The sequence below is a fragment of the Drosophila mauritiana genome, chromosome 2R (genome assembly GCF_004382145.1).
Source record: "Drosophila mauritiana strain mau12 chromosome 2R, ASM438214v1, whole genome shotgun sequence".
NCBI lineage: Eukaryota > Metazoa > Arthropoda > Insecta > Diptera > Drosophilidae > Drosophila > Drosophila mauritiana.
Genome location: NC_046668.1, coordinates 22,242,250 through 22,263,167, shown reverse-complemented (window position 1 = coordinate 22,263,167; position 20,918 = coordinate 22,242,250). Strand labels below are relative to the sequence as shown.

General features: G+C 49.9%; 12 protein-coding genes across 14 annotated transcripts; 5 read left to right on the top strand and 7 right to left on the bottom strand.

Moving 5' to 3' along the window:
- The first annotated feature begins 188 nt into the window (after nt 1–188).
- On the top strand, nt 189–1,323 carry LOC117138123. Its single transcript, XM_033299984.1, has 2 exons — nt 189–677; nt 741–1,323. The coding sequence occupies exons 1-2, from the start codon at nt 267–269 to the stop codon at nt 1,125–1,127; spliced, it is 798 nt and encodes a 265-aa protein (XP_033155875.1). The 5' UTR covers nt 189–266; the 3' UTR covers nt 1,128–1,323.
- Nucleotides 1,311–2,293, bottom strand: LOC117138124 (AP-3 complex subunit sigma-2). The gene is made up of 4 exons (XM_033299985.1): nt 2,155–2,293; nt 2,008–2,099; nt 1,746–1,948; nt 1,311–1,688 (listed from the first exon to the last, which is right to left on the bottom strand). Exons 1-4 carry the CDS (start codon nt 2,221–2,223, stop codon nt 1,477–1,479), a joined length of 576 nt encoding a protein of 191 aa, XP_033155876.1. The 5' UTR covers nt 2,224–2,293; the 3' UTR covers nt 1,311–1,476.
- A 186-nt stretch (nt 2,294–2,479) lies between these two features.
- On the top strand, nt 2,480–3,154 carry LOC117138125 (nuclear receptor 2C2-associated protein). 3 transcript variants are annotated; one of them, XM_033299987.1, is made up of 3 exons: nt 2,480–2,589; nt 2,641–2,731; nt 2,788–3,154. In XM_033299987.1, exons 1-3 carry the CDS (start codon nt 2,555–2,557, stop codon nt 3,079–3,081), a joined length of 420 nt encoding a protein of 139 aa, XP_033155878.1. In that variant the 5' UTR covers nt 2,480–2,554; the 3' UTR covers nt 3,082–3,154. The 3 variants fall into 3 exon arrangements, with proteins under 3 accessions (XP_033155878.1, XP_033155879.1, XP_033155880.1); XM_033299988.1 differs by having other exon boundaries at nt 2,509–2,589; nt 2,634–2,731; XM_033299989.1 differs by having other exon boundaries at nt 2,512–2,585.
- Nucleotides 3,155–3,493: 339 nt separating this feature from the next.
- LOC117138119 (5-aminolevulinate synthase, erythroid-specific, mitochondrial) lies at nt 3,494–5,481 on the bottom strand. The gene is made up of 2 exons (XM_033299980.1): nt 4,136–5,481; nt 3,494–3,982 (listed from the first exon to the last, which is right to left on the bottom strand). Exons 1-2 carry the CDS (start codon nt 5,364–5,366, stop codon nt 3,606–3,608), a joined length of 1,608 nt encoding a protein of 535 aa, XP_033155871.1. The 5' UTR covers nt 5,367–5,481; the 3' UTR covers nt 3,494–3,605.
- A 135-nt stretch (nt 5,482–5,616) lies between these two features.
- LOC117138120 (senecionine N-oxygenase) lies at nt 5,617–7,295 on the bottom strand. Its single transcript, XM_033299981.1, has 5 exons — nt 7,020–7,295; nt 6,774–6,960; nt 6,538–6,709; nt 5,940–6,475; nt 5,617–5,875 (listed from the first exon to the last, which is right to left on the bottom strand). The coding sequence occupies exons 1-5, from the start codon at nt 7,205–7,207 to the stop codon at nt 5,708–5,710; spliced, it is 1,251 nt and encodes a 416-aa protein (XP_033155872.1). The 5' UTR covers nt 7,208–7,295; the 3' UTR covers nt 5,617–5,707.
- Nucleotides 7,296–7,652: 357 nt separating this feature from the next.
- Nucleotides 7,653–8,773, top strand: LOC117137540. Its single transcript, XM_033299037.1, has 4 exons — nt 7,653–7,875; nt 7,946–8,139; nt 8,195–8,274; nt 8,329–8,773. The coding sequence occupies exons 1-4, from the start codon at nt 7,834–7,836 to the stop codon at nt 8,619–8,621; spliced, it is 609 nt and encodes a 202-aa protein (XP_033154928.1). The 5' UTR covers nt 7,653–7,833; the 3' UTR covers nt 8,622–8,773.
- Nucleotides 8,714–12,413, bottom strand: LOC117137539 (alpha-catulin). The gene is made up of 6 exons (XM_033299036.1): nt 12,059–12,413; nt 11,763–11,943; nt 10,186–11,702; nt 9,807–10,127; nt 9,547–9,753; nt 8,714–9,053 (listed from the first exon to the last, which is right to left on the bottom strand). Exons 1-6 carry the CDS (start codon nt 12,086–12,088, stop codon nt 8,937–8,939), a joined length of 2,373 nt encoding a protein of 790 aa, XP_033154927.1. The 5' UTR covers nt 12,089–12,413; the 3' UTR covers nt 8,714–8,936.
- A 368-nt stretch (nt 12,414–12,781) lies between these two features.
- Nucleotides 12,782–13,965, top strand: LOC117136943 (uncharacterized protein C6orf136 homolog). The gene has a single exon (XM_033298090.1). The coding sequence runs from the start codon at nt 13,121–13,123 to the stop codon at nt 13,880–13,882; it is 762 nt and encodes a 253-aa protein (XP_033153981.1). The 5' UTR covers nt 12,782–13,120; the 3' UTR covers nt 13,883–13,965.
- LOC117136942 (THO complex subunit 5) lies at nt 13,892–16,201 on the bottom strand. Its single transcript, XM_033298089.1, has 6 exons — nt 16,059–16,201; nt 15,204–15,998; nt 15,037–15,149; nt 14,891–14,978; nt 14,301–14,837; nt 13,892–14,245 (listed from the first exon to the last, which is right to left on the bottom strand). Exons 1-6 carry the CDS (start codon nt 16,131–16,133, stop codon nt 14,003–14,005), a joined length of 1,851 nt encoding a protein of 616 aa, XP_033153980.1. The 5' UTR covers nt 16,134–16,201; the 3' UTR covers nt 13,892–14,002.
- A 56-nt stretch (nt 16,202–16,257) lies between these two features.
- On the top strand, nt 16,258–17,767 carry LOC117135740 (cytochrome c oxidase assembly protein COX15 homolog). Its single transcript, XM_033296185.1, has 4 exons — nt 16,258–16,460; nt 16,536–16,638; nt 16,696–16,828; nt 16,887–17,767. The coding sequence occupies exons 1-4, from the start codon at nt 16,368–16,370 to the stop codon at nt 17,734–17,736; spliced, it is 1,179 nt and encodes a 392-aa protein (XP_033152076.1). The 5' UTR covers nt 16,258–16,367; the 3' UTR covers nt 17,737–17,767.
- A 30-nt stretch (nt 17,768–17,797) lies between these two features.
- On the bottom strand, nt 17,798–20,876 carry LOC117135742 (stomatin-like protein 2, mitochondrial). Its single transcript, XM_033296190.1, has 7 exons — nt 20,785–20,876; nt 20,619–20,720; nt 20,340–20,547; nt 20,082–20,281; nt 19,875–20,019; nt 19,699–19,814; nt 17,798–18,116 (listed from the first exon to the last, which is right to left on the bottom strand). Exons 1-7 carry the CDS (start codon nt 20,830–20,832, stop codon nt 17,835–17,837), a joined length of 1,101 nt encoding a protein of 366 aa, XP_033152081.1. The 5' UTR covers nt 20,833–20,876; the 3' UTR covers nt 17,798–17,834.
- LOC117135739 (fizzy-related protein homolog) lies at nt 18,143–19,691 on the bottom strand. Its single transcript, XM_033296184.1, has one exon. The coding sequence runs from the start codon at nt 19,580–19,582 to the stop codon at nt 18,227–18,229; it is 1,356 nt and encodes a 451-aa protein (XP_033152075.1). The 5' UTR covers nt 19,583–19,691; the 3' UTR covers nt 18,143–18,226.
- Nucleotides 20,877–20,918: the final 42 nt, after the last annotated feature.

The window sequence follows — 20,918 nt, the reverse complement described above, 5'->3', positions numbered from 1 at the left end:
GTACGGAGCTATCGGATTTCAATGTTGTATTAATTGATAGCTATTACTTTTGCTCAGTTAAATATCTAAAACTAAATTCTTAGTTAATAGATCATAAAACTATTCATCGTTTGTTTTTTTTTTTAAGTACTTGAAAAAATACTGCATTGCTGTGATGAGGGTGCTATCGATTGCTGTTTACTTTCGATAGTTCAGACTCGCCCATCCCAAATGTGCACTGTAATAAAATTCGATGCATATTGACAGTTTGTTGTTAGTTTGCTGAGATGCCAAATAAATCCGAGGAGCTGGGCGAAACGCAACTGACCAAAAGACAGAGGAGGAAGCAGACGATCTGGACGCGGGAGAAGATCGCCAAGCTAATCGAACTTTACCGCTCATCGGACTGCTTGTGGAACCACTATTCCGAGCTGTATAAAAACAAAGATTGCAGGGCTAAAGCCATCGATTCCATCTGCGCTTCGCTCGGAATAACGAAACACGACTATGGCAAGAAGGTGCACAACCTGCGCAATCAATTCAATGCGGAGTTCAAGAAGTTGGAGAGGAGGCTCGAGGAGTCGGGAGGAGATCGAGATTCCGAGAAGGCTTGCCGATGGGAGCACTTCAAAACGCTGATGTTCCTGCGATCTGTTATAGAACCACGACCAGGCTATCAACAAGGTCCTCCGGGCAAGGTGGGCTCTTTAATTCGAAATCTTTAGCCCATAAGTTAACCAATCTATCCTGGTTTTTGGTAGAAATTGGTATCGAAGCTGGACATGTGCTACCCAGATCAGGATGTGGAAAAGCAGAGCCAATCCTCTATAGAAAGTCTAGAATCCATGATCATAGAGAACGATGCGGAAATCTGTCAGCCTCCGAAGGTCAGCGAACCCATTCCCATGCCTCCTGAACCTGCGCCGTCTTCCAAATTCGTTGATCCAAATCGAACTGTCGAAGCTCCAGCTGCTCCCGCTCCCGTCCACATACCATTAAGTGGTCGGGATCAATGGGACGCATTTGGCGAACTAATCGCCAGTGAATTCCGCAACCTGAACTCTGAAGTATCGCGCAAGAGGTTGAAGCGGAAAATAATGCAAGTTATGCTGGAAGTCGGCGAAGAAGATGATCTTGCAAACAGTTGATTGTAGATGTATGAACATGTTTAATGCAGCGGACACCCTTTTAGGTATAAATCTTAAATATATGCAGCACACAGATCATGCGAATACGCAAGACAATTTGTATGTACATTTTAAACACCATTCTATATAAAACGGAAGTGGGAACTTCGCATTGTTAAGCTATCAAAATCGTAAGACTTGTTCTCGCTACTGGTAATTCATTTGCATTTTTATTATGGTAGGGGAGTTATATAGAGTACGTGGGACCTAATATTACGGAACAGTCGACAGCTGTTGGAAATTCATGAAGGACTGCGAAAAAGCACTAGATTCAACAGATTACGATAGAGTTTTATCAGACGTACATTTGTCAGAACTTAAAGTCCTTAATGGCCTGTGGCAGATCAGGTAGCTTGATGTCTTTAATCTGTTGCGGAATGTTCATACTCTTCACGGCGCTCACAGCACGGGCAGGTGCAGCCGAGATGCCCGCCTCCTGCTTGACGATCTTGTTCTGCTCCTCGATCCTGGCCATTATGTCGTTCATATTTGTCTGCAGGACCATTCCGCCCATAACCAGTTCTGAAACGAAGTCAATATAGCTCAATCTGAATGAATTGCTAAAGTGGCTTGTCCAACCTGAGAGGATGTGGTGGACGGCATCGGCGTGGAATATCAGGTCCAGCTCACACACGTTTTCGAAACACTTGTCGAGGGTTTCCACGAACACCTGGATCAGGTCCAGGATTCCCAGTTCGCTCTCCGAGGAATCCACGCAGAAAACGAAGTACAGCGTGGCATAGTGTCTGTAGATGAGTTTGTAATCCGATCCGCCAATCAAACTGGTGGAGGTAGAGGAGCTTTAAGATATTCCGGGTATTTGCTTAATAGTATTGCTCACCTTCCGCCCTCCAGGAAGTTGCAAACATTATCGTCCCGCTTGGACACCAATTGGAAAGTCTCCTTGATTATTTGTTGCTGCAGGCTTTCATCCTACAAAAGATAGTGACAATTTATTAGGAACTGGATTATATGTCGCAGTACTTACGAAATACTGATAGAACTTCGATAGCCGCGGCTTCCCGTGATTGTTAAAAACGAGTATGGCTTTTATCATCTCAACTTCAAAGATAAGTCAACAAAAAAAATGAAAATGTTGTTTAAACTGCCAGCTGTTTTGCTTTTTCGACGAGGGCTGCAAAATCAATACTTGGTCTTGTATCTATAATATCGATATATCTTTATCTGACGGGTTTATTTCAAAAATCTAATAAGAATCATGCATATTTTATAAAGTTAGGAAAAAAAGCTATATTTTAGAGCGATTTCTTAAGTCTGGAGTTAAAAATCTGTACAAAAATATTTTAGGTGATTTTTGATTGTTGCCCATCTCTAATGCCTCTAACCTCGCGGTCTCCGATTTGTTTATGTCCTATTTTTATTGAATTATGAATATTTTGACAAAAGTCAAGTACAGCTGCAGGTACTCCTCGTTTTATTTTGTAACTCCCTTTAGTTAACATATAGTTTGCAGGGTGAGCTCGGTTTTAAACAAAGATGTGAAGCAGCACGGAAAGCAGTTCATGTTTGATACGCGGGAAGAAACTTCTTGGAATTCAGATGAGGTATCATCCAAAGAATTAAGAAAAAAAAATAATTTAACTCCAAACGGCCATTTCAGGGAACCCCCCAATTCATTACCCTTAGCTTGGAGGAGCCACAGAAAGTCTCAGGATTTAGTTTCCAGTTCCAAGGCGGATTCTCTGGCCAAAAATCCGAACTGATCATGTACTCCGCTGACGGAGCCCAAATTCACCAAGAACCGTTCTACCCAGAAGATATCAACTCCCCACAGGTCTTCCCGATCGCGGAATCAGTCCGGGAAAAAGCCTGCTCAAAGCTGAAGTTCGTCTTCGAGTCCAGCACTGATCTCTTTGGTAGAATCATTGTTTACGATCTCCAGCTGTTAGGCTAGTCTCTGGCGCTATAGATCTTACTAAATGTGTACAAAATCTACTCTAATCAATGTGTATAAAATCGGAGCATTATCTATTGTGGTATTATCAAAAACATTGGCCCGTAATGGGATGGTCATGGTTATCAGGAATAATTGTGCTGATTCACCCTGCCTCTGCTGAAATTGATATGCGACTAATTTCATATAAATATTTCAAACAAGGTAAGCCCTTTAAGTGCTTACGAGTGTGGATCAAGGTTCAATGAAAATATTTCCACGCAATTCCCCAATTTGAATACCATTTGCATGAAGCTGGCACGAGAAACACGCAACTTCCCAACGAAGGTGACACTCTCTCTAGTCCATGTCTTATCACCCCCTATAGAAGCGTCATCAATCAGCTTAGCCCATTCCAATTGAAATTTCGTCATTTATGTATATTGCACCAAAACCATTGTTTATTTGTCCAAAACCGCACAGATAATTTAGGCATAGCTTTATAATTCGAATGCTTCATTTAATGTCGTGTTTCCAAGAGGCAACTATGCTGCAAGCGAGATCTCCAGGCGAGGGCAGTTGGGAATGCCACACTCCAGGTCCGGCGAGGTGTCCTGGTGCCAGCAGCTCTCCGAGTTGCAGAACATGCATGCGTTGGGCGAAAGCGGGACGTTTGTAGAGAGGTCCACCATTTCCCACACTTTCTTCAGATCGGTAACCAGGGCGTTCATCATTTCGAAAGTGTGGAACGGGGTGGGGGCCAGCCGCAGTTTCTCCTGGCCCCGGGCGACGGTTGGGTAGTTGATCGACTGCAGGTAGTGTCCGAATTGTTCGATCAGCACGTTTGAGATTTGACTGCTCTTCAGAGGGTCTCCGATCTTAATGGGAATGATGTGGCTGGGCGTTTCTTCGACGGGGAAACCTGAAATGGGGCCAATGTATATGTGCAGTCAGTAAACTGAAAGTTAAGTGTCTCTTTCTATATTTATATATGTATAGCCATTACTTAAAATAAAACGAAAGTGCGAGAATAACCTTCAATTCGAGTTACATAAATGCCAGAATTACGTCTTACCTTCTCGTTTCAGCAGACTCTTGAGGTAGGAGACGTTCCGCTGGTGCAAGTGGCGCAGCTGGCGACCCTCCTCCGATGCCAGGATATTGACGGCCTCCAGGGCGCCACACAGCACAGTCGGCGGCAGTGAGGTGGTGAAGATGAAGCCAGCCGCATACGACCGGATCATGTCGACCAGGTTATGGGTGCCAGCTATGTAGCCACCAATGTTGCCGAACGCCTTGCCCAGGGTGCCCGATATGATGTCCATTTTGTGCAGCACACCATCCCGTTCACCGACACCGGCCCCGTGGTCGCCGTACAATCCCACGGCGTGCACCTCGTCGATGAACGTGATGGCCCCGTGCTCGTGGGCAACGTCAAGTAGCTCCTCGAGCGGGCAGATTGCCCCCGTCATGGAATGTACCGTCTCGAATGCGACGATCTTGGGCACGCTTTTGTCCGTCTGCTTCAGCAGCTGATGCAAGTGGTCCACGTCGTTGTGCCGGAAGATGTGCTTGGGAACCCCGCTGTTCCTTATGCCCATAATCATGGAAGCGTGGTTCCCTGCGTCCGAGAAGATCTCGCACCCAGGCAGAAGCTTGGCGAGCGTAAAGAGAGTGGAATCGTTGGCCACGAAGCACGACGTGAACAGCAGCGCTGCCTCCTTCTGATGGAGCTCAGCCAGCTTACTCTCGAGGCGCTCGTGGTGAAGAGAGTTACCCGAAATGTTCCTGGTGCCGCCAGCCCCCGATCCGTGCCTATTGAGCGCGTCCTGGACGGCCCTCTTGACGCCGGGGTGGGCGGACATGCCCAGGTAGTCATTGGAGCACCACACCGTGATGGGCTTCTCCGTCCGCTCCGAGTACTCCAGGGCGTGGGGGAAGAGCCCGTCGCCCGCCAGGCGGTTCACCTTCTTGAAGACCCTGTAGGAGTGGTCCCGCTTCTTCTTCATGATCTGCTCGTTGAAGAAGCGCTCGTAGGGAAAGGTCTCCTTGGCGGATGCCTTGCCAGGATCCGCGGAGGCGGGGACAGGGGCGTTTGCAGGTGCGGGGCCACCAGCATTGGCATGGGCGTTCGCCCCCGTCGAGTGAGACCTTGTAACACTTGCGGCGACGAGTGAAAGTTTCTTCTCGCCGGAGACCAAGGTCTTCCCAACTACGGGACAGTGGCTCCCGTAGGATTGGCACAGCGTCTCCGCGTAGTTGCGGATGAAGCTGGCGGTGAAGCGGTTCAGGAACGGACACTGCATGACGAGGCGCTTTTCCACTTTTGAAGACCCGACCTAAATCAGCGAACTTTGAAAGCGAAGTGAGGTGTTCCGAAAATTATGCAAGAAGGTGATTGCGAGGAGACGGGCGAGTGTGGCCAGAGCTGCTGAAAGTGCGCTGCCCGCAATCAGCTGTTTGGAAAAATACCAACAAACATGTTCAAACAAATGTTTGCCGGCGTTCAAAAATTGTTTGTTCGAGAATAAAAGTTCATTTTTTAAACTGTATGGAATACAAGAATTGGAAGTGTATTTTATTTCGAAGGGAAGTCGAAAAATGCCGTTTTTCAATATATTTCTCCTTTTGATTATTCATTCAGGATCTAGTTGAGCTTAACGAATGTCTCGTCGTCCAGAATCGCGAAATTGTCCTCCCGGAAATGGAGCAAGTTCTCATTGAAGCACTTGCTGCTTTCGTTGTGCAATTTGGTCATCACAGGCTTTATGTTCTTAACTCCTGCAGTTTGCGACAAGTCCGTGAAATAGTCGACCTTGATAATTAATAATAATGAAGTTAATAACCAGATAGAGCAGTAAGGTCAACTCGCATCTCACTTGCTTGGGACCCAGCATGTGGCCATGGCGTTTCCTTAGTCCCTCCGCCCACAGTTTGCCCATCCTATCGCGCGTGTCCTTGAGCATATCCTCCGTGGACGGCAGCTCGTTGGATCTGCTGTAGTAGCTCATGATGAACCTCGCTTGGATGTCCATCATTTGGGCGGCACAAACGTAAAACGGCAGTCCGACCAGAGCCATGGAGGGGTTCCTGATGTTGATGCACTGCTTGTACAGCTCCTGGACGTAGTTGTCCTCCACATAGATGCCCGAGTCAACGGTCAGGAAGGGAAAGGCGTACTTGTAGCCCGTGCAAAAGAAGACGGTGTCAAACTCCTGGTAGGATCCGTCCACGAAGAAGGCTCCCTTCTCATCGAGCTCCCGCACATCGGGCTTCTGCTGGACGTTCTCGAAGAATATGTGTTGCCCGATATCGGTCAAGTGATGACTTATGGTAACCCGATCCGCCGATCGGGAAATGATGTTCGAAAGGTCCATACCACTGGGACCAGCTCCAATGACCAGAACGGATTTACCTGGAGCGGAATAGAAAACCATGTGAAATAACCTCTGCTAATAGAGGTTCTTCCTTAATTACCTTCGAAAACCTCCCTACTCCTGAAGTCGTGGCTGTGGAGGAACTGCCCTTTGAAGCTTTCCATATTTGGAATTTTGCTATAGTTCGGGGTGTGGTAGTGGCCATTGGCCACCAAGACCTTGTCGAAGTACTGGAACTCTATCTTGTTGGTGGCCAAGTCTTTGAAGAGCACCTGCAAACGTTTCAGTTAGGTGGATATACTACATATACCATATGTGGCTAACTCCACAACTTACTTGCCACTTTGTTTTCCTCTGCAACACTCGAATCACATAGCTATTGAACTTGATGTGCTTCTTCAGGTCAAAATGGTCCGCGTACTGGTTGAGGAAGTCACAGATCTCGTCGGATCTCACGTAGGAAGCCTTGTTTTCCCCGATTTCGAAGTCCGGAAAGCCCATTACCTCCTTGGGCAGGTTGGTTCTTTGGAGAAGCCCGAAAACACTTAGAATATCAAATGATTTATCGAAAGATTTTCGTACCGTAGGTTCTTGTACATGCTGCTGTGGACATCGATGCCATTGACCACCCCCGTTGCCTCATTGTAAACCCAGGTGCCGCCGATTCGGTCAGATAGCTCGAACACAGTGGTCTCGAACCCATTCGCAATCGAGTGGCGGGCACAGCAAAGACCCGCGGTTCCGGCCCCAATTATGCAAACGCTCATCATATTACGGTATTGGTTACAGCTTATAATTTTATTAATTGCTAGCTGCGATCCTAAGTGCGATACGCCGGGATTGCTTTCTACACGCCGATTGCCTCCACGAAACTGAGGATCGCACCGTGATGAACTTTATGGCTTCCCCGCCCGATAGCCCTGCAAAAGTGGGGTACTTGGACTTCGTTGAGAGCTTCGCTCGCACAGCCTATTGGGGACTTTCAAGTAGTATAGTTAGGTAAGTCCAATCAGAGTATCTTGCGATCGCAATCCGGATGGATCGCTGTGCTTGTTTTCTGTAATCGCGCTGATAAGAAAGAGCATAAAAGCCTCTGCTTTTGTCTCGCTTTTTGTTTATGGGGCATATAAACTTATATATTAATTAAATAAATATTTACACTGCTGATAGGAAGCATAGGCGGCACAGCAATTGCCCACAGATGCTCAGATGTACTCGATTCGTTCAGCAGTTCAAGGTTTGGGCTATTATGGGCTATGGGCCATGAGGCCAACTTCTTTGAGTTCGTCTTTTCCCACGCTAAACTGCGAAACCGAATGTGAGAAAATTTGCATGGGTCAGGCGGATTCGGAACGTACGTGCTGCAGTAGCAAAGTGCACGTCAAGATCGTCTAACATGGGGCTACCAGCATGCATCTGCACCAAAGTTCTCCAGCTGGCGAGTATCTTCGAGTTAGAAGGAGACTTTGAGTAACCTTGAATGATAGAGATATGTACATCCCCATTAGATTGCCACGGTGGCGGCCCTGATTGTGAAGCGATTGTCGGACAAGCACTCGGAACGGGTGTTCGCCATCAACAAGAAGCAGTCCAGGGAGTGGACCCTCCTCAACAGCATCTCCTGGTCGAAGGAGGGCGATGACTTCGGCACGCTGACCTTCGTGGGCTACACCTTCATTGCAGCCGTGCTGCTGCTCACAAGGTAACTGTCCAGTGACTATGAACATTCATGCTATGCTAAGACCATCTCCCCTTAGGATCATCGGGGGCACCTCGAACTATGGCACCTGTGAGATAATTCTGTTGACCTGCGGCGTTCTGTTCTTCACCATAGAGGGTAATATGGCTCCTAGGATGCAGTAATGTCAGAGTGCTGAACTCTCTCCTCCAGGACTGCTGATATTCTTCACGGTGGAGCAGCTGTCCGAGGATCTGCTGGTCTTTGCCTACGCATTGGGAGCACTTTGCTTCGTCTGCGCCGCTCTGTTCGCCCTGGACCTGATGTTCTTCAAGAACCTGCTGAAGCTGAGGGACTCCACCGCCCAAACAGACCAGTCGAAGGAAACAGTGGCCCTCAAGGTGTACAATCTTTCGCAGGAACCGAAGACGAGCTGCTGCAACATGGTGCCCCGCACCCACATCGTGAACGAAAGCAGCAGGAACTATCTACGCACCGACTTGTAGACCCAGTGAAAGAGCTCGAGATACATATGTATCTGCATCTGCGTTACCTTTATTGCCGTAACTTCGAATGTAGTGAAACAAAATATGCATATAAGATCGTGCTGCTGAAACAACTAATTGGACTCGTATGTTAATAAAGTTTTCGACATTAATCAACGCTAGAAGCGGCCGCAACTAATACGCGTACACAGAACGGAATGCAGTGCCAACAGTGTAGACTACGATAGCAAAACCCCCGGGCTCCTCTCAGAACAGCAGGAAGGACACCCTCGTCCTCCGCGCATCCCCCTTGGCTCGGCGAGCCATCCCGTAATGTCAGGGAATGTCGCTGCTGCTCGTCGTCCCCTTGGAATCGCACATGCCGCCGGCCATGTTCTCGTTCGACCGCTCCGAGGTGAGTCCTCCGGTTATGCCAGTTAAATTTAGTTTGTACTGCAAGGCGGAGCAAGGATTAGGATTAGGGTGGAGTTAGTAGAGGAGCTGGCACTGCAGCTCATGAGTGGCCAAAACCAATCGTTGGTTAAGGCTCACAGTTGGGCTAGATAAACACACTTTGGGGGATCTTATCAAGCTATCAACTCAACTCAACTCAAAACTCAATACATCAAGATACATATGTACATACATGCGTAAAACAGAAAGTTAGCGATTAAGATTAAGATACAGCGCCATCTACATTAGCAAAGTCGAAACTAAGAGATGTAACTAATAAGATTGAGAGTTCAGAAACGGGGATTGGAGCACATCCTCAAAAACCAAAGGCTGCTCCTGCGCCTCTGGCAACAAACGAAAGCTCTAAAATCATACCTGTAATAATGCATGCTTTAATATCACAGTAAACTATAGAAATCATACACATCGAAAGAGTCTGTAGTATCCACTACATGTAGGAAATGGCCGCGTGGGCCTGCCTCGGCCTATTTACCTTAGTTGCGCACTCAAAGCACTTCGACACTACTTTGTTTATAACGTTCATAAGGTTCTTGGTTTCCCTGATGACGTGGTCGACCTTCACGAAAGTGGCGGCCTTCCCAACCGTGTGGTCTTTGACTGTAAACTGGAGTGCTTGGACAAAAGTCGGCACTCTATCTAAAATGTTGAGGAGATCCTTTTTGTTGTCACTGGCGGGAACCTAAACAAGTCCAGAGTTAGCGACATGGATGCCCACTATCCGCCGACAATTACCTGGTATGAAAAGTGGCGGAGGACCTTGTAAAGTCGATTGGCCTCCTCCGCAAAATATTCGGCTTGAGTAAACAAATCCTGAGTTGTTCTTAGAGAACCGTTGCCCTTGGTAAACTGATACATTAGGAAAGCCATCGCGGACATGTTCTTGGCTCTCTTCAGTATGTCGTTGTCGTCCGACAAGTCTTCGCTCCATTTTGATTGATATGTGTTCAGATCTCCGTTGTTCTTGCCTTCGAGGCCAGAATACTCAACCATTTCTCCGTCTTCTGTTGCAGGTACACCGGATTTTGTTAGTTTGTCTGAGGAGCTCTCGCATTTCTGGGGAAGATCGGAAGTAAGTTAGTGACTACCTTGCCCACTCTGGGCAGCAACCCACCTCAGCATCAACCTCTCTGTCACCCTTGGTGGTGTTGATCGAGACGAGGATCTTCTTGGCGATCATGGAGATCTCGTTCGTCAGCCACTTCCACATGTCCGAGAAGGACTCGAAGTTCTCGTTGGCCGCACTGCTGTTGGAGTACTTCCACAGGATCTTGGCCGCGATGAAGACCTGCGGCCCGTAGATCCGCAGGTTGATGGCCAGGCACTTGGCCTGCACCTGCAGCCGCTCCGTCGGCGCGATGTGCTGCAGCAGCTTGCAGATGTCGAAGATGTGGTCGCAGCAGTCGTGGAACTTCGAGGAGCGCTGGTTCAGATTGTCGATGTCGTAGTTCGTTGCCAGCACGTGGAACGACTTGACCAGCTTGGAGCAGATCTTTAGCGACTCGTTGAAGTCCTCGATCTGGCTGGACACGGAGACTACCAGCTGCTTGCACAGCTCCTCCAGGCTGCTCAGCATACCCAGTTCGGGATCTGACCGACCCTTCACCTGGCCTCCGCCCACTCCACCCACTCCACCCACTCCACCGACTCCGCCGCCGCCCTCGTGCTGATCCTTCATGATGGTGTTCAGGTAGAGGTCGAACTCCAGCTTGCAGTTGTCGCAGTAGGAGAGGATGTTCTTCCGGTGGTTGTGGCTGATGTAGGGGGAGTCGGTGAAGTCGTGCGCCTTCTCGAACAGCTTTTCGAAGGCGAGCGAGAGCTCCTCGCGCAGGTCCAGGCTCTCGGAGCTGAGGTGCTTCCTGAAGTTCGTGTTGTTCACCATGCGGCCGCCGCCCGCCGCGGAGGGCAGGTTCTTCTCCGACTTCCACAGGTCATCGTCCAGGAAACTGAAGTAGGCGTCGGAGTTGTTGTTGCCCTCGCCAGAGCCCTCGTAGTAGCTCATCTGGTACTTGTACCGCTTGATGAGGTTCACAATGCGCTTTATTGTCGTGTAGATGCTCTCGTTCTCGTAGTTCGGGTTGCTCGCCTGCTTCTCGAAGGGCATGTGCTTGGCCGAGTCGAAGATGCTGTCCTTCACCACGAAGTGGATGAGGTCCATGGCCCTGCGGATCTGGCAGAACACCGTGTCGCGGTTCTCCTTCACGATCACGCAGTCGCTGTGGATCAGGCTGTTCTTCGAGGACGTCAGCAGGATGGCGATGGACTTCTCCAGTATCTGGCGGGCCGAGAACATCTGCGCCCGCCGCCGCTCCTCCTTGAAGGAGTTGCGGTGGTGGCCCGTGAGGTAGGCCAGCTCAATCATCTCGGTTCCGAACACGGAGAAGGCCCGCACGAACTCGGTGAAGTTCATGACCGACTCCAGCTTCTCCAGGCTCTCGGAGGCCCGCTTCTTGGCGGTCAGCAGCTTCTTCACAACTATGATGTCGACCAGCAGTAGGATGCGCGTGACGGACGACAGCAGGGAGCGGGCCGCCAAAATGATGGCTCCATAGTCCTTTAGGGGCTCGATGTGGTGGCGCAGCTCCATGCCGCTTAGAGGTGAAATATCACAAAGTCGTTCAATCGATTTTCCTATCACACAATGAAATACAATGAATGGGATGTACCAGGCTGGAAAGGATGGCTTCTTACCCGCATCTCTGGCCTCCTTCGCCGCCTCGTACATGTCTCCCTTGATGTCAATATTCTCCTCGGCGATGATCTCGCCAATGGTTATAAATCGCTCCACGGCAATGTTCAGCAGGTGACCTATGTTCCCAAAAGTGGACATGATCTGCTCGTTATCCATATCACGAACTCGAAAGCGTTGATTCTGGAGAGGGGAAGAAGGAGAGCCCACATTGGCAGTTGGTTTGGTTTCAAGGCCAATCAATAATCGCTTAGCACTAGAATGGAAAGTTATCCCGGACAGCCGGTTGGGTACTTACGTTCACAGTTGATTGAGTGATTCCGTACATCTTGGATAGCTCAGTTACCAATAGAAAAATTGATTATACGTAGTTAAAGAGTATCCGCAAAGCGAGTTTCAGGCATGCAGCATTTTTATTTACTTCCTATTGATTTTTCTCAATACTAGGGCTAGCAGAGTCGAGTAGACATTGCAACTAAGTCGAGAATTTGGCACTCAATAATACGGTCACCGATTAGCGCGTCATAGTACGAGGCTCTATGGGTTTAAGCTCAAATAAAAGTCGATTTTTCAGCCAGCGAAAGCTCCCCAGCTCAAATTAGTGTTATATAGCTGGGTGGCTGTAAACAACGTGTTTACCTGCAGACAGATATATGTGTATGCCCCCAGATTTGTGTGTGATTCGAGCTTGTAACAAATTGGTCTGCGCAGCAAGTCTGCGCACGAAACCATTTAGTACTGTAAAGTGCAACAGTTTCTCGTCACACGCCTCCTGTGGGATTCGATGCGGATGCGAGTGCCTGGATTCGATGCTTGTTGAGGTACAAAACATTTATCAGAAGAACAACCAAGAAAACCGCATAAGAAAACTCTAAAACCATGTATTTACATAGGTGAAAAGCTTGAAAAAGTGTTTGAGCTTATCGAACTTTCAAAAAGAGACAACATATTTCATGTAATGAGCTTGACACACTAAATTCCACCCAAATAAGTTATATTTTTCGTATCTCACTTCATGACTTCCGGTTGCGGAAGTTAATTTTTGAAACTAATCGGGTATGACAGCCCTGGACAACGGGAGTTCCCCTAACATATACACTGGCACTCTCAGCCATTAGGTCGTTACACACAGTCTGGCCACACTGCGGCCCAACGACCATATGATTTTTGCCGAGTATTTTATTTCCAAATGTTGTTACCTAAACACGAGCACGTCAAATTCCTGAGGGCCGCAAACGAATAATAGCCGAGTATCCAGGATCTAAGTCCAATTTGAATGGTGTGATCTGCAGACGAGGCAGATCTGATTCGAGGGAAACCCAGTTCCGGTGAAGGAAGTAGCACACAAAGTCCTTGCAAGATGTTGCGAAATTTCGGGATTTCATCAATAAGAAGGAGCAGCTGGATGGCCAACTGGTGCTCCAAGGAGCGGGCGTGGGCGTCCGCCATGCGGCTAAGTGCTTCAGCGACGGCGAAGTGTCCACAACAGTTGTTAAACAGCCATGCCGCCAATAACCTCCAGCAAAGTCGAAGGGCCTACGAGAGCACCAACGCGGAGAGGCTGCCTGGGAACCCCAAGGAGAACGAGCGTAAGCCCGAGGATTTGGATAGAGCCTACGAGGTCCTGAGGACCACGCTGCCAAAGCTGTTCGTGGAGCCCCTGGACTACTCCATTTACAGCCCGGGCCTGATCTTCCAGAACAACATTACGGGCAAGCACACTGTGGGCCTGTACCACTACGTCAAACAGATCGCCATCCTGCGGACGGTGGGCCATCTGAAGTACGCCTACGTGAAGTTCGAGGTGCTCAAGATCACAAAGCACCAGGACGACTACACAGTGCGGATAAGGTGGCGAGTGCGGGGCATTTCCGGCCTGAAGGTCATGTTCCAGTTCTGGAAGTACAAGATCTGGCAGCTGAAGGAGGTGCTGAAGGATCAGGAGGCGTGGTACGACGGCTACTCCGTCTGCTATCTGGGTGACGACGGGCTGATCGTCAAGCACGTCGTGGACAAAGTGATGCCGGACGAGAGTCGGGAGGCGGTTGAGAACCCTTCTGCGACGGCCCTACCTCCCGGATCCTTGGCGGCGACCTCTTCCCAGAAGATCAACTGCCAATGAAGCCGTAGCTAGCTTTAAATGTTACTTATTTATTGTATTACTAATCGTAATAAACGCAACTGTGAGAACGTTTAGTAACTGCATTGGCGCTTTGTGTTGTACGAATTCGTTTTTCAACTGTCACTGCTTGAACGCGAAGACCGATCCCTTCTTGATGTATTTGTAGGGGCGGGAGCGGCTCCGCTTGGCGAAGGCGCTTATGTAAGGCTTCTCCTTGTTGTACTCAATGGTGTTTTGCATGGATCCCTCGGTCTCGAGGAATATATCGAAGCTGTAGATGGTGCGGAAGAGCTGCGCGTACAAGACGCAGTGGTTGGGCTCCAACTGCTTGGGCTGCAGGGAGTTGGTCCAGAACTCCATCATCTGAGGATTACAAGTTTAAAAGCTAATTCAAGGATAATGATCGACAAGCTCAAACCTTGATGGCCGAATTGTTTTGCGCGGTAAGGCATCCGTTCCAGTGCACATTCAGAATCCATAGAGGCATCTCCAGTGGATAGTTACTCGGTATTCTGATGAAGCACTCCATTTTGGCGGATCCCCGGACGATGACAGCGCGGTAAGAGTTGTACGTAATACCCTTGTCCGCTGTCGAAGTATTAAGTGCGTCTGAGATTTGCGAGTGAAGCTCCTCGTGTGTGATGGCAGTCCATTGGACGAGGCTGCACGACAGGCCGGCTGGATAGATGTTCTCCTTCAAGCTATACAAATCGATATCCTTGAAGGTCAGCCCGCGAATCTGCTGGCTTAAGCGCTGCCAAGAGTTCAAGCGCCTGGCAATGCGGTCAATAATCTCCTTGTTGTTCTTGTTCAAGTTCAGTTCGTGGTTGTACAGCATCGAACTGTTGACGGTTGCAATCGAGCACATGCTTTGCAGCCAACAGAAGGGTTTTCCGTAGTCCTTGGCCTTGAGGTAGCGCACACATTCCTCGGCTGTTAAATCCGAGCTTCGTAGCTGGAAGAGCGTAGTTTGATTAATTGTCCAACGTTGGATACGGAAGATCTTACCTCGTATTGGATTCCCGGAATGGGTAATTCATTGCCCAAGTCATTGGGGTACAAATGCCGCAAGAGGTGGTGAACGAAGTTTGCGTCACTGTGGAAAAATGCCAAATTATTTATGCGATTCTTTCCCAGGTGTGTTCCAAACTTACGCCTGGCCGTTGGAATTCCCGGAGCAGTTAAGTTGGCCCCAGACAGTGGCACACTTGATGAAGTCGAAGTAGCGAATCTGCAAAACGAGCTGATTCGATCCAGCGGCTCCAATCTTCAAAGTTTAGATTAATAAATGTTTTGGAACTAGTAAACCGTGGCTTCCTACCGTCAAGCAAATGTGTAGTGGATGAGGAGCAAGTGCCTCGTCCAAGTTGGTTTTTTCCGCAACCTTATCCCGCTCTCCACTTTCCTTCTTAGTGTGTCTGTAGTTCAACGTGGAGAACTTCTTTTCCTTAAGCAACTCCTGCATTTGGGCCTCGCTCTCATAGCCAACCACCTCGGCGGTGAAGGACTGCTCCTCGCTGACCCGCTGCAGCGATTGCAGGACAATGAACAAAACGTAGAGCGGCTTGGGCAGGTACTTGACCACTGCGCTTAGCTTCCATTCCACGTCTAGGGATAGCTGGAGTGCATCGTGCAGCGGCTTTGTGGCGCTCTGCAGAGTGCGCAATGCGGGTGCGAACGAGACGTACCGCTGGGCGTGGCTCAGATTGTCCTGGAGCAGTTCCTGCTTGGAGCTCAGCAGGGCGCTGTACTGCTTGTCGAGTGCCTTTCGCAGACGCAGCTCGCAGTCGAGGCGATGAAGGTGCTGCTTGTGGCTGGACAACTCCTCCTCGTCCTTGGCCATGTCTGGCAGCTCGCTGGAGTACTCGGCGTCCGAGAGCAGCTCCAAGCTGGTGTCCCTGCTCTTGAACTTCTGGCAGCGCACAATCTCCTTCTTCAGGTGGCTCACTTCGTACAGCAGATTCTGCAGCTGCAGCCGGCTGAGGTCCACCTTGCACTTCTCCAGGTGCAGCTTGTCGCGCCCCGCCTTGATCTTGTGCTTCACCTCGCGGTTGGCGTGCTTCAGAGCCACGAACATCAATGTGGTGGCAATGCGAGCCTCATCCGTGGATTGTCCCTGCTCGTGACGGATTTGGACGGATTTAGAGCTGTACTCGGGCACGAAAATCGGACTTACCTTGCTCTTCGCCTCCTTAATTCCCTCTATGGCCTTTTGTAGCTGATCGAACTGCGTGTTCAATATTGTTTCCATTTTTTTCGGCGAAATTGTAAATAGGAAGCCGCAAAAATTGTTTTTATTAACAAAACTGCTATAATGTGGCCAGGCTATCCAGCCGGTACTTTTCAAAGTGATTTTAGTATATGCGCAAGCCTGCGGCTGCGGTCACACTTGCCAGCGGCTTTGTAAATATAGTTAAAAAACAAAATATAGCCTTAAATATTCGCTGTAAGCATAAGTTAATCTCTCTTAACTTGAAATAACACAATGCTGCGATTGCTGCAGAAGAGAACCAGTCTCATAAAGCTAGTGGTACCCGGCCCCCGACTTCATCAGACGATTGCGCAAACAGCGATAAAGGTTCACACTTATTACATATAAAAATGAGTTTTGTCATAAATAAATTAATATTTGTTAATGCCCCCCACCTTGCAGGAAATCCCAGCGATAAAGCCCATCAGCACTGCGAAGAGCGACAAAACCGTCGGAAGATGGTTCCTGGGAGTCAGCGGCATGGTCTTCGTGGCCGTTGGTCTAGGTAACCGATAACTTCATGTAAAGTTTGTAGTTCCTTGCGAAAGTGAATCCCTTCCAGGCGGAGTAACCCGACTGACAGAGTCCGGACTGTCCATGGTCACTTGGAAGCTGACGGGTGAACGTATGCCCCGAACCCAGGAGGAATGGGTGCAGGAGTTCAATCTCTACCAGCAATACCCAGAGTACAAGCTGTGAGTACTCCCCAGATTCATCGAACGCCAGGAACTACATGCAAACCTCTGCTTTCAGAAAGAATGTAAATATGACCGTGGAGGAGTTTAAGTTCATCTTCATGATGGAGTACATGCACAGGATGTGGGGACGTGCCATCGGCGGGTTCTTCCTTTTGCCCGCTGTTTACTTCTGGAGAAAGGGATACTTCTGTGCGAAGACCAAGAAGAGCGTCCTGCTGCTGGGCACTCTGATTGGACTGCAAGGTCTGATGGGATGGTACATGGTCAAGTCCGGGCTGGAGGACAGGTTCCAGGATCCCAACGACGTGCCACGGGTCTCCCAGTATAGATTGGCCTCCCACCTGGCAGCTGCCTTCGTCCTGTACTCACTCTCCCTGTCGAAGGCCATGTCCCTGCTCATCCCCACCAACACATTCGTGATAGCCAAGAAAGCATTTAATATCAAGGGCCTGACCCATTTGACGAAGGCAATGGTCCTGCTGACTGCCATTTCTGGAGCCTTTGTAGCCGGACTAGACGCCGGACTCGTGTACAACTCGTTCCCGAAGATGGGTGACAAGTGGATTCCCGAGGACATGTGGACGTTTGCGCCCATACAGAAAAACATCACCGAGAATCCAACGACGGTGCAGTTCAATCACCGCATCCTTGGAATTAGCACAGTAACGCTCACCACCGCGCTGTGGCTGGTGACCAGAAGGATGCAGTTGCCCAAGCGCGCCAACTGGGCCATCAACGCCGTGGTGGCCATGGCCTGGACGCAGGCCACGCTTGGCGTAACCACCTTGCTTAACTACGTGCCCGTGCCTCTGGCGACGGCCCACCAGTCGGGCTCGCTTATTCTGCTGAGTTTCGCTTTGTGGCTGTCGCACGAAGTTCGACTGTTGAAGTACCTTCCGAAGTAAATAAATAGGACTTTGTTCAACCGAAATCTAATATCCTCGCCTTGATAATAACAACTATGAGTGGGGCAAATGTAATAGCAACAACCGTTTATTCATTCCTATTCAATATTCATTTTCACACTGCTTTTATCCTCCTGCAACTCCTTGTACTCAACACTCTTTGCGTTCAGGCAGGCGCCCACACCCTTCACGTTTTCCGATGACTTGGTGGCCTGGTTAGAGTGGGAAACGTGGTTGTACACCGCCAGGGCCTGGGCCACGAAGCCATTAACATCCCCGGGATTCGAGGGCAAGATCATGGTGTTATTCGTCTTGGCCAGCTTCTTGAAGGCTCCAATGTACTGCTCCGCCAGCGTGAGGGAAGCAGCATTCTGTCCATCCTGAAATGCAGAAGACGAAAACGACGATCTTAAATGAAGAGACATATGAGACTTTAGATGGTAACAAATATAATTTATGGTATCACAAGGAATACGTCGCAATTTTGTCCTCATCTTATGCCATTAAACAAACGGAGCACGGAGTTTGGCTCTTTGGATATTTTCTGTTTGGTGAAAACGGTCCAGAAGCGAAGCGTCTCATCTGCGCCGCCAGTCACTATGGACTCGTTGTCCGGGCTCACGGACAGGTGGAGTACCCGCTGCGTGTGCCCGGAGAGCCTGGCCACCTGCTTCAGCGAGGGATAGCGCCAGGCAATGACCTGTGGCTGCGCGTGTCCGTGGGTGGTAACCAGCTCTCGGGAATCCCTGGCCCAGGCCAGGTTGCTGATCTGGGCGCCGGTGTTGATGCACTTCACCAGCTTCCCGGTGAGTACGTTCCAAAAGCGCAAGCAGCGATCGGCGGACCCACCGCCACTGGCCAGAAGACCGGACTTATGTGGCGACCAGCCCAGCGCCTTGACCACCGCCTTGTGCTCGTCGAAGGCGTAAATGGGCTCCGGCCAGTCGTCGGTCCAAACCAACAGGCGGTTGTCGCTGCCACCACTGGCCAAGTATCGATTGCTGGGCGACCACTGTAGGCCACACACCTCTAGCTTGTGTCCGCGCAAGCAGCGGGTTATGTGCTTCGGGGGATTGCGGACATCCCGCTGCAAAATGGAGCGGTCGCGGGAGCCACTGGCCAATTGGTGGCCGCACCAAGCTAGAGCCGTTACACGCGCAGAGTGCTCGTCCAGTCGGCTCATCTGCTTCTGGCTCTCAGCATCCCAAATGGTCACGTACCCGGATTGGGTGCCAATGGCCACATGCCGGCCTTCACCGTGCCAGCTAACTGCTGTAATCAGGTTATCCTCATTGTTGAAGTCGCATAGTCGCGTCACCTGACCACTGACGGCACTCCAGAGATAAACCGAGCACCCCAGACCAACGGCCAGGGTGTTTTTCGACGACCAGTCAATAAGGTTCAGGTAGAAGTCGTCTTGCAGCTCCGGCGCGTCGAGTATCTTGTACGGGCGACGTGGTAGTCGGCGCACGGGTCTCTTGAAGATGCTGAGCAGCCGCTGGCTGCTCTCGCTGATGTTGGCGAATGGTGTGCGTACTGGCGACGAAGAGCCGCTGGCAAAACCAAAGATACGATTATGCCGATTCCTAAAATCATCCGTCTGGCCATGAACCTGTACGCTCTCCTCGCAGTTCTCCAAGGAAGTGATGTTCTCGTCCAGGAACTCGTTGCGCAATAGACAGGAGTACACGGAGCTCTCGCACACACTGGAGTTTCCCGGAGCATTGACAAAGTTCCGGTTCCAGTGGTTACCAGCTCGTGTGGGAATGCAGCGCAGATCGAGATCCTCCCTTTTGCCCCCGGCGACGCCCGGAAGCAATCGTTGTTGATACTCTGATTGAAACATCTCCAAATTCGAGTATTTGTTTGTTGTGTGATGCCAAAGAGTTTTTGAAAGAATTGGCCTAGCATTCTACCTAACCGAAATTGAGAGTTGGTGGAGTCCCACGTCGAAATACTTACAAGGTGGGATAAGGATTTCGCTATGGCCAGTAGACTGCGTGCTCTGGCATCCGCCACGGCTATAATGGCAGCCGCCTCTCCGCTGGCCTTGTTGATGTGCTCCTGCCGCTCGGCCTCTGTGAGAGAAGGAACCATGAATACACTACGTACATTCTGTGAGGAACACAGCCGCTTACCGGAGGCTAGAATCCTTGACTTCCGCTTGCCCTCGGCTATGTTGATTTCGGCCTCGCGAACACCCTCCGATTCGAGAATAGCGGCTCGCTTTCGCCGCTCGGCCTCCACTTGCATCTGCATCGCCTCGTGAACCCTGGTGGGCAGCTGAAAAGGGACACGATCCATTAATCTCTCTACTTGAGAGTCAACTGAAGGATGTAACCTACTCGGATATCACGGATCTCGTATCGCAGACAGGCGATGCCCCACGCCTCGCTCGCCTTGTTGATCGAGTCGACGATGCTGACGTTGAGGGACTCCCTCTCGCGGAAGACCTTGTCCATGGACATCTTGCCCAGCTCCGATCTCATCGTCGTCTGGGCCAGTTGTGTTATTGCGAACTCCGGATCCTCCACGCCGTACGAGGCTTAACGGTGATATAACAGATGTGGTGACGTGCCGGTGCGTATGAATTGTGGACCTACCTTTGTACGGATCAATGATGCGCAAGTAGAGCACGCCGTCGATGCTCAGGGTCACGTTGTCGGAGGTAATAGCGCTCTGTTTGGGCACATCTATGGCGATTTCCTTCAGGCTCTGAACGTATTTGATTTTGTCCGCCACCGGGACTAGTATGTTGAGTCCGGGGTCCAGAATCCTATGAAAGCGCCCCATGCGTTCCACCACCCAGGCCTGGAAAACGGAGCGGAGCCGATCGGATTGGAGTGAGCTGCGGGCGACCGTGGTCAGGCAATGGAACCTACCTCTTGCTGGGGCACAAACATAACACACATGTTTATCGGGGTGGAGGCTTTTCCCCTCCGAGATTGCGACGGAATCCATGAGCCGGCGAGCAGGAAGTCTTGCTGCAAGTAGATATATTAGCAGGCGTTAAGCCATTGCAGGAATTTCGAAGGTTCCAGAACGTACCTGGACCAGGCTCGGAACGAATCTTTTGTTCAGAAGAAATCTCGACATTTCGCAATATATGTGCCGATTTTACGAGTCGAAAAATACTAAGAAGAAAACATTATGATAGTCGGTAAACAGGGTGATTCATGTCG

Excerpts from the sequence above, each read along its gene's own strand:
- LOC117138123 (XM_033299984.1), top strand. The coding sequence starts at position 267 with ATGCCAAATAAATCCGAGGAGCTGGGCGAAACGCAACTGACCAAAAGA. Across the intron at positions 678-740 it reads AACAAGGTCCTCCGGGCAAG|AAATTGGTATCGAAGCTGGA; the intron begins GTGGGCTCTTTA and ends GGTTTTTGGTAG.
- LOC117138124 (XM_033299985.1), bottom strand. The coding sequence starts at position 2,223 with ATGATAAAAGCCATACTCGTTTTTAACAATCACGGGAAGCCGCGGCTA. Across the intron at positions 2,100-2,154 it reads CGAAGTTCTATCAGTATTTC|GATGAAAGCCTGCAGCAACA; the intron begins GTAAGTACTGCG and ends TATCTTTTGTAG. Across the intron at positions 1,689-1,745 it reads CGTCCACCACATCCTCTCAG|AACTGGTTATGGGCGGAATG; the intron begins GTTGGACAAGCC and ends ACTTCGTTTCAG.
- LOC117138125 (XM_033299987.1), top strand. The coding sequence starts at position 2,555 with ATGAATATTTTGACAAAAGTCAAGTACAGCTGCAG. Across the intron at positions 2,590-2,640 it reads AAAGTCAAGTACAGCTGCAG|GGTGAGCTCGGTTTTAAACA; the intron begins GTACTCCTCGTT and ends TATAGTTTGCAG. Across the intron at positions 2,732-2,787 it reads CTTCTTGGAATTCAGATGAG|GGAACCCCCCAATTCATTAC; the intron begins GTATCATCCAAA and ends CGGCCATTTCAG.
- LOC117138119 (XM_033299980.1), bottom strand. The coding sequence starts at position 5,366 with ATGCAGTGTCCGTTCCTGAACCGCTTCACCGCCAGCTTCATCCGCAAC. Across the intron at positions 3,983-4,135 it reads GAGTCTGCTGAAACGAGAAG|GTTTCCCCGTCGAAGAAACG; the intron begins GTAAGACGTAAT and ends GCCCCATTTCAG.
- LOC117138120 (XM_033299981.1), bottom strand. The coding sequence starts at position 7,207 with ATGATGAGCGTTTGCATAATTGGGGCCGGAACCGCGGGTCTTTGCTGT. Across the intron at positions 6,710-6,773 it reads AGAGGAAAACAAAGTGGCAA|GTGCTCTTCAAAGACTTGGC; the intron begins GTAAGTTGTGGA and ends AAACGTTTGCAG. Across the intron at positions 6,476-6,537 it reads GAGTAGGGAGGTTTTCGAAG|GTAAATCCGTTCTGGTCATT; the intron begins GTAATTAAGGAA and ends ATTCCGCTCCAG.
- LOC117137540 (XM_033299037.1), top strand. The coding sequence starts at position 7,834 with ATGGGGCTACCAGCATGCATCTGCACCAAAGTTCTCCAGCTG. Across the intron at positions 8,140-8,194 it reads GCCGTGCTGCTGCTCACAAG|GATCATCGGGGGCACCTCGA; the intron begins GTAACTGTCCAG and ends ATCTCCCCTTAG. Across the intron at positions 8,275-8,328 it reads TCTGTTCTTCACCATAGAGG|GACTGCTGATATTCTTCACG; the intron begins GTAATATGGCTC and ends TCTCTCCTCCAG.
- LOC117137539 (XM_033299036.1), bottom strand. The coding sequence starts at position 12,088 with ATGTACGGAATCACTCAATCAACTGTGAAC. Across the intron at positions 10,128-10,185 it reads ACAGAGAGGTTGATGCTGAG|AAATGCGAGAGCTCCTCAGA; the intron begins GTGGGTTGCTGC and ends GATCTTCCCCAG. Across the intron at positions 9,054-9,546 it reads GCTTTGAGTGCGCAACTAAG|TACAAACTAAATTTAACTGG; the intron begins GTAAATAGGCCG and ends TCCGCCTTGCAG.
- LOC117136943 (XM_033298090.1), top strand. The coding sequence starts at position 13,121 with ATGTTGCGAAATTTCGGGATTTCATCAATAAGAAGGAGCAGCTGGATG.
- LOC117136942 (XM_033298089.1), bottom strand. The coding sequence starts at position 16,133 with ATGGAAACAATATTGAACACGCAGTTCGATCAGCTACAAAAGGCCATA. Across the intron at positions 14,979-15,036 it reads GGGAATTCCAACGGCCAGGC|TGACGCAAACTTCGTTCACC; the intron begins GTAAGTTTGGAA and ends ATTTTTCCACAG. Across the intron at positions 14,246-14,300 it reads AAAACAATTCGGCCATCAAG|ATGATGGAGTTCTGGACCAA; the intron begins GTTTGAGCTTGT and ends TGTAATCCTCAG.
- LOC117135740 (XM_033296185.1), top strand. The coding sequence starts at position 16,368 with ATGCTGCGATTGCTGCAGAAGAGAACCAGTCTCATAAAGCTAGTGGTA. Across the intron at positions 16,461-16,535 it reads TTGCGCAAACAGCGATAAAG|GAAATCCCAGCGATAAAGCC; the intron begins GTTCACACTTAT and ends CCCACCTTGCAG. Across the intron at positions 16,829-16,886 it reads CAATACCCAGAGTACAAGCT|AAAGAATGTAAATATGACCG; the intron begins GTGAGTACTCCC and ends CTCTGCTTTCAG.
- LOC117135739 (XM_033296184.1), bottom strand. The coding sequence starts at position 19,582 with ATGTTTCAATCAGAGTATCAACAACGATTGCTTCCGGGCGTCGCCGGG.
- LOC117135742 (XM_033296190.1), bottom strand. The coding sequence starts at position 20,832 with ATGTCGAGATTTCTTCTGAACAAAAGATTCGTTCCGAGCCTGGTCCAG. Across the intron at positions 20,721-20,784 it reads TCGTTCCGAGCCTGGTCCAG|CAAGACTTCCTGCTCGCCGG; the intron begins GTACGTTCTGGA and ends ATCTACTTGCAG. Across the intron at positions 20,282-20,339 it reads CATCATTGATCCGTACAAAG|CCTCGTACGGCGTGGAGGAT; the intron begins GTAGGTCCACAA and ends ATCACCGTTAAG.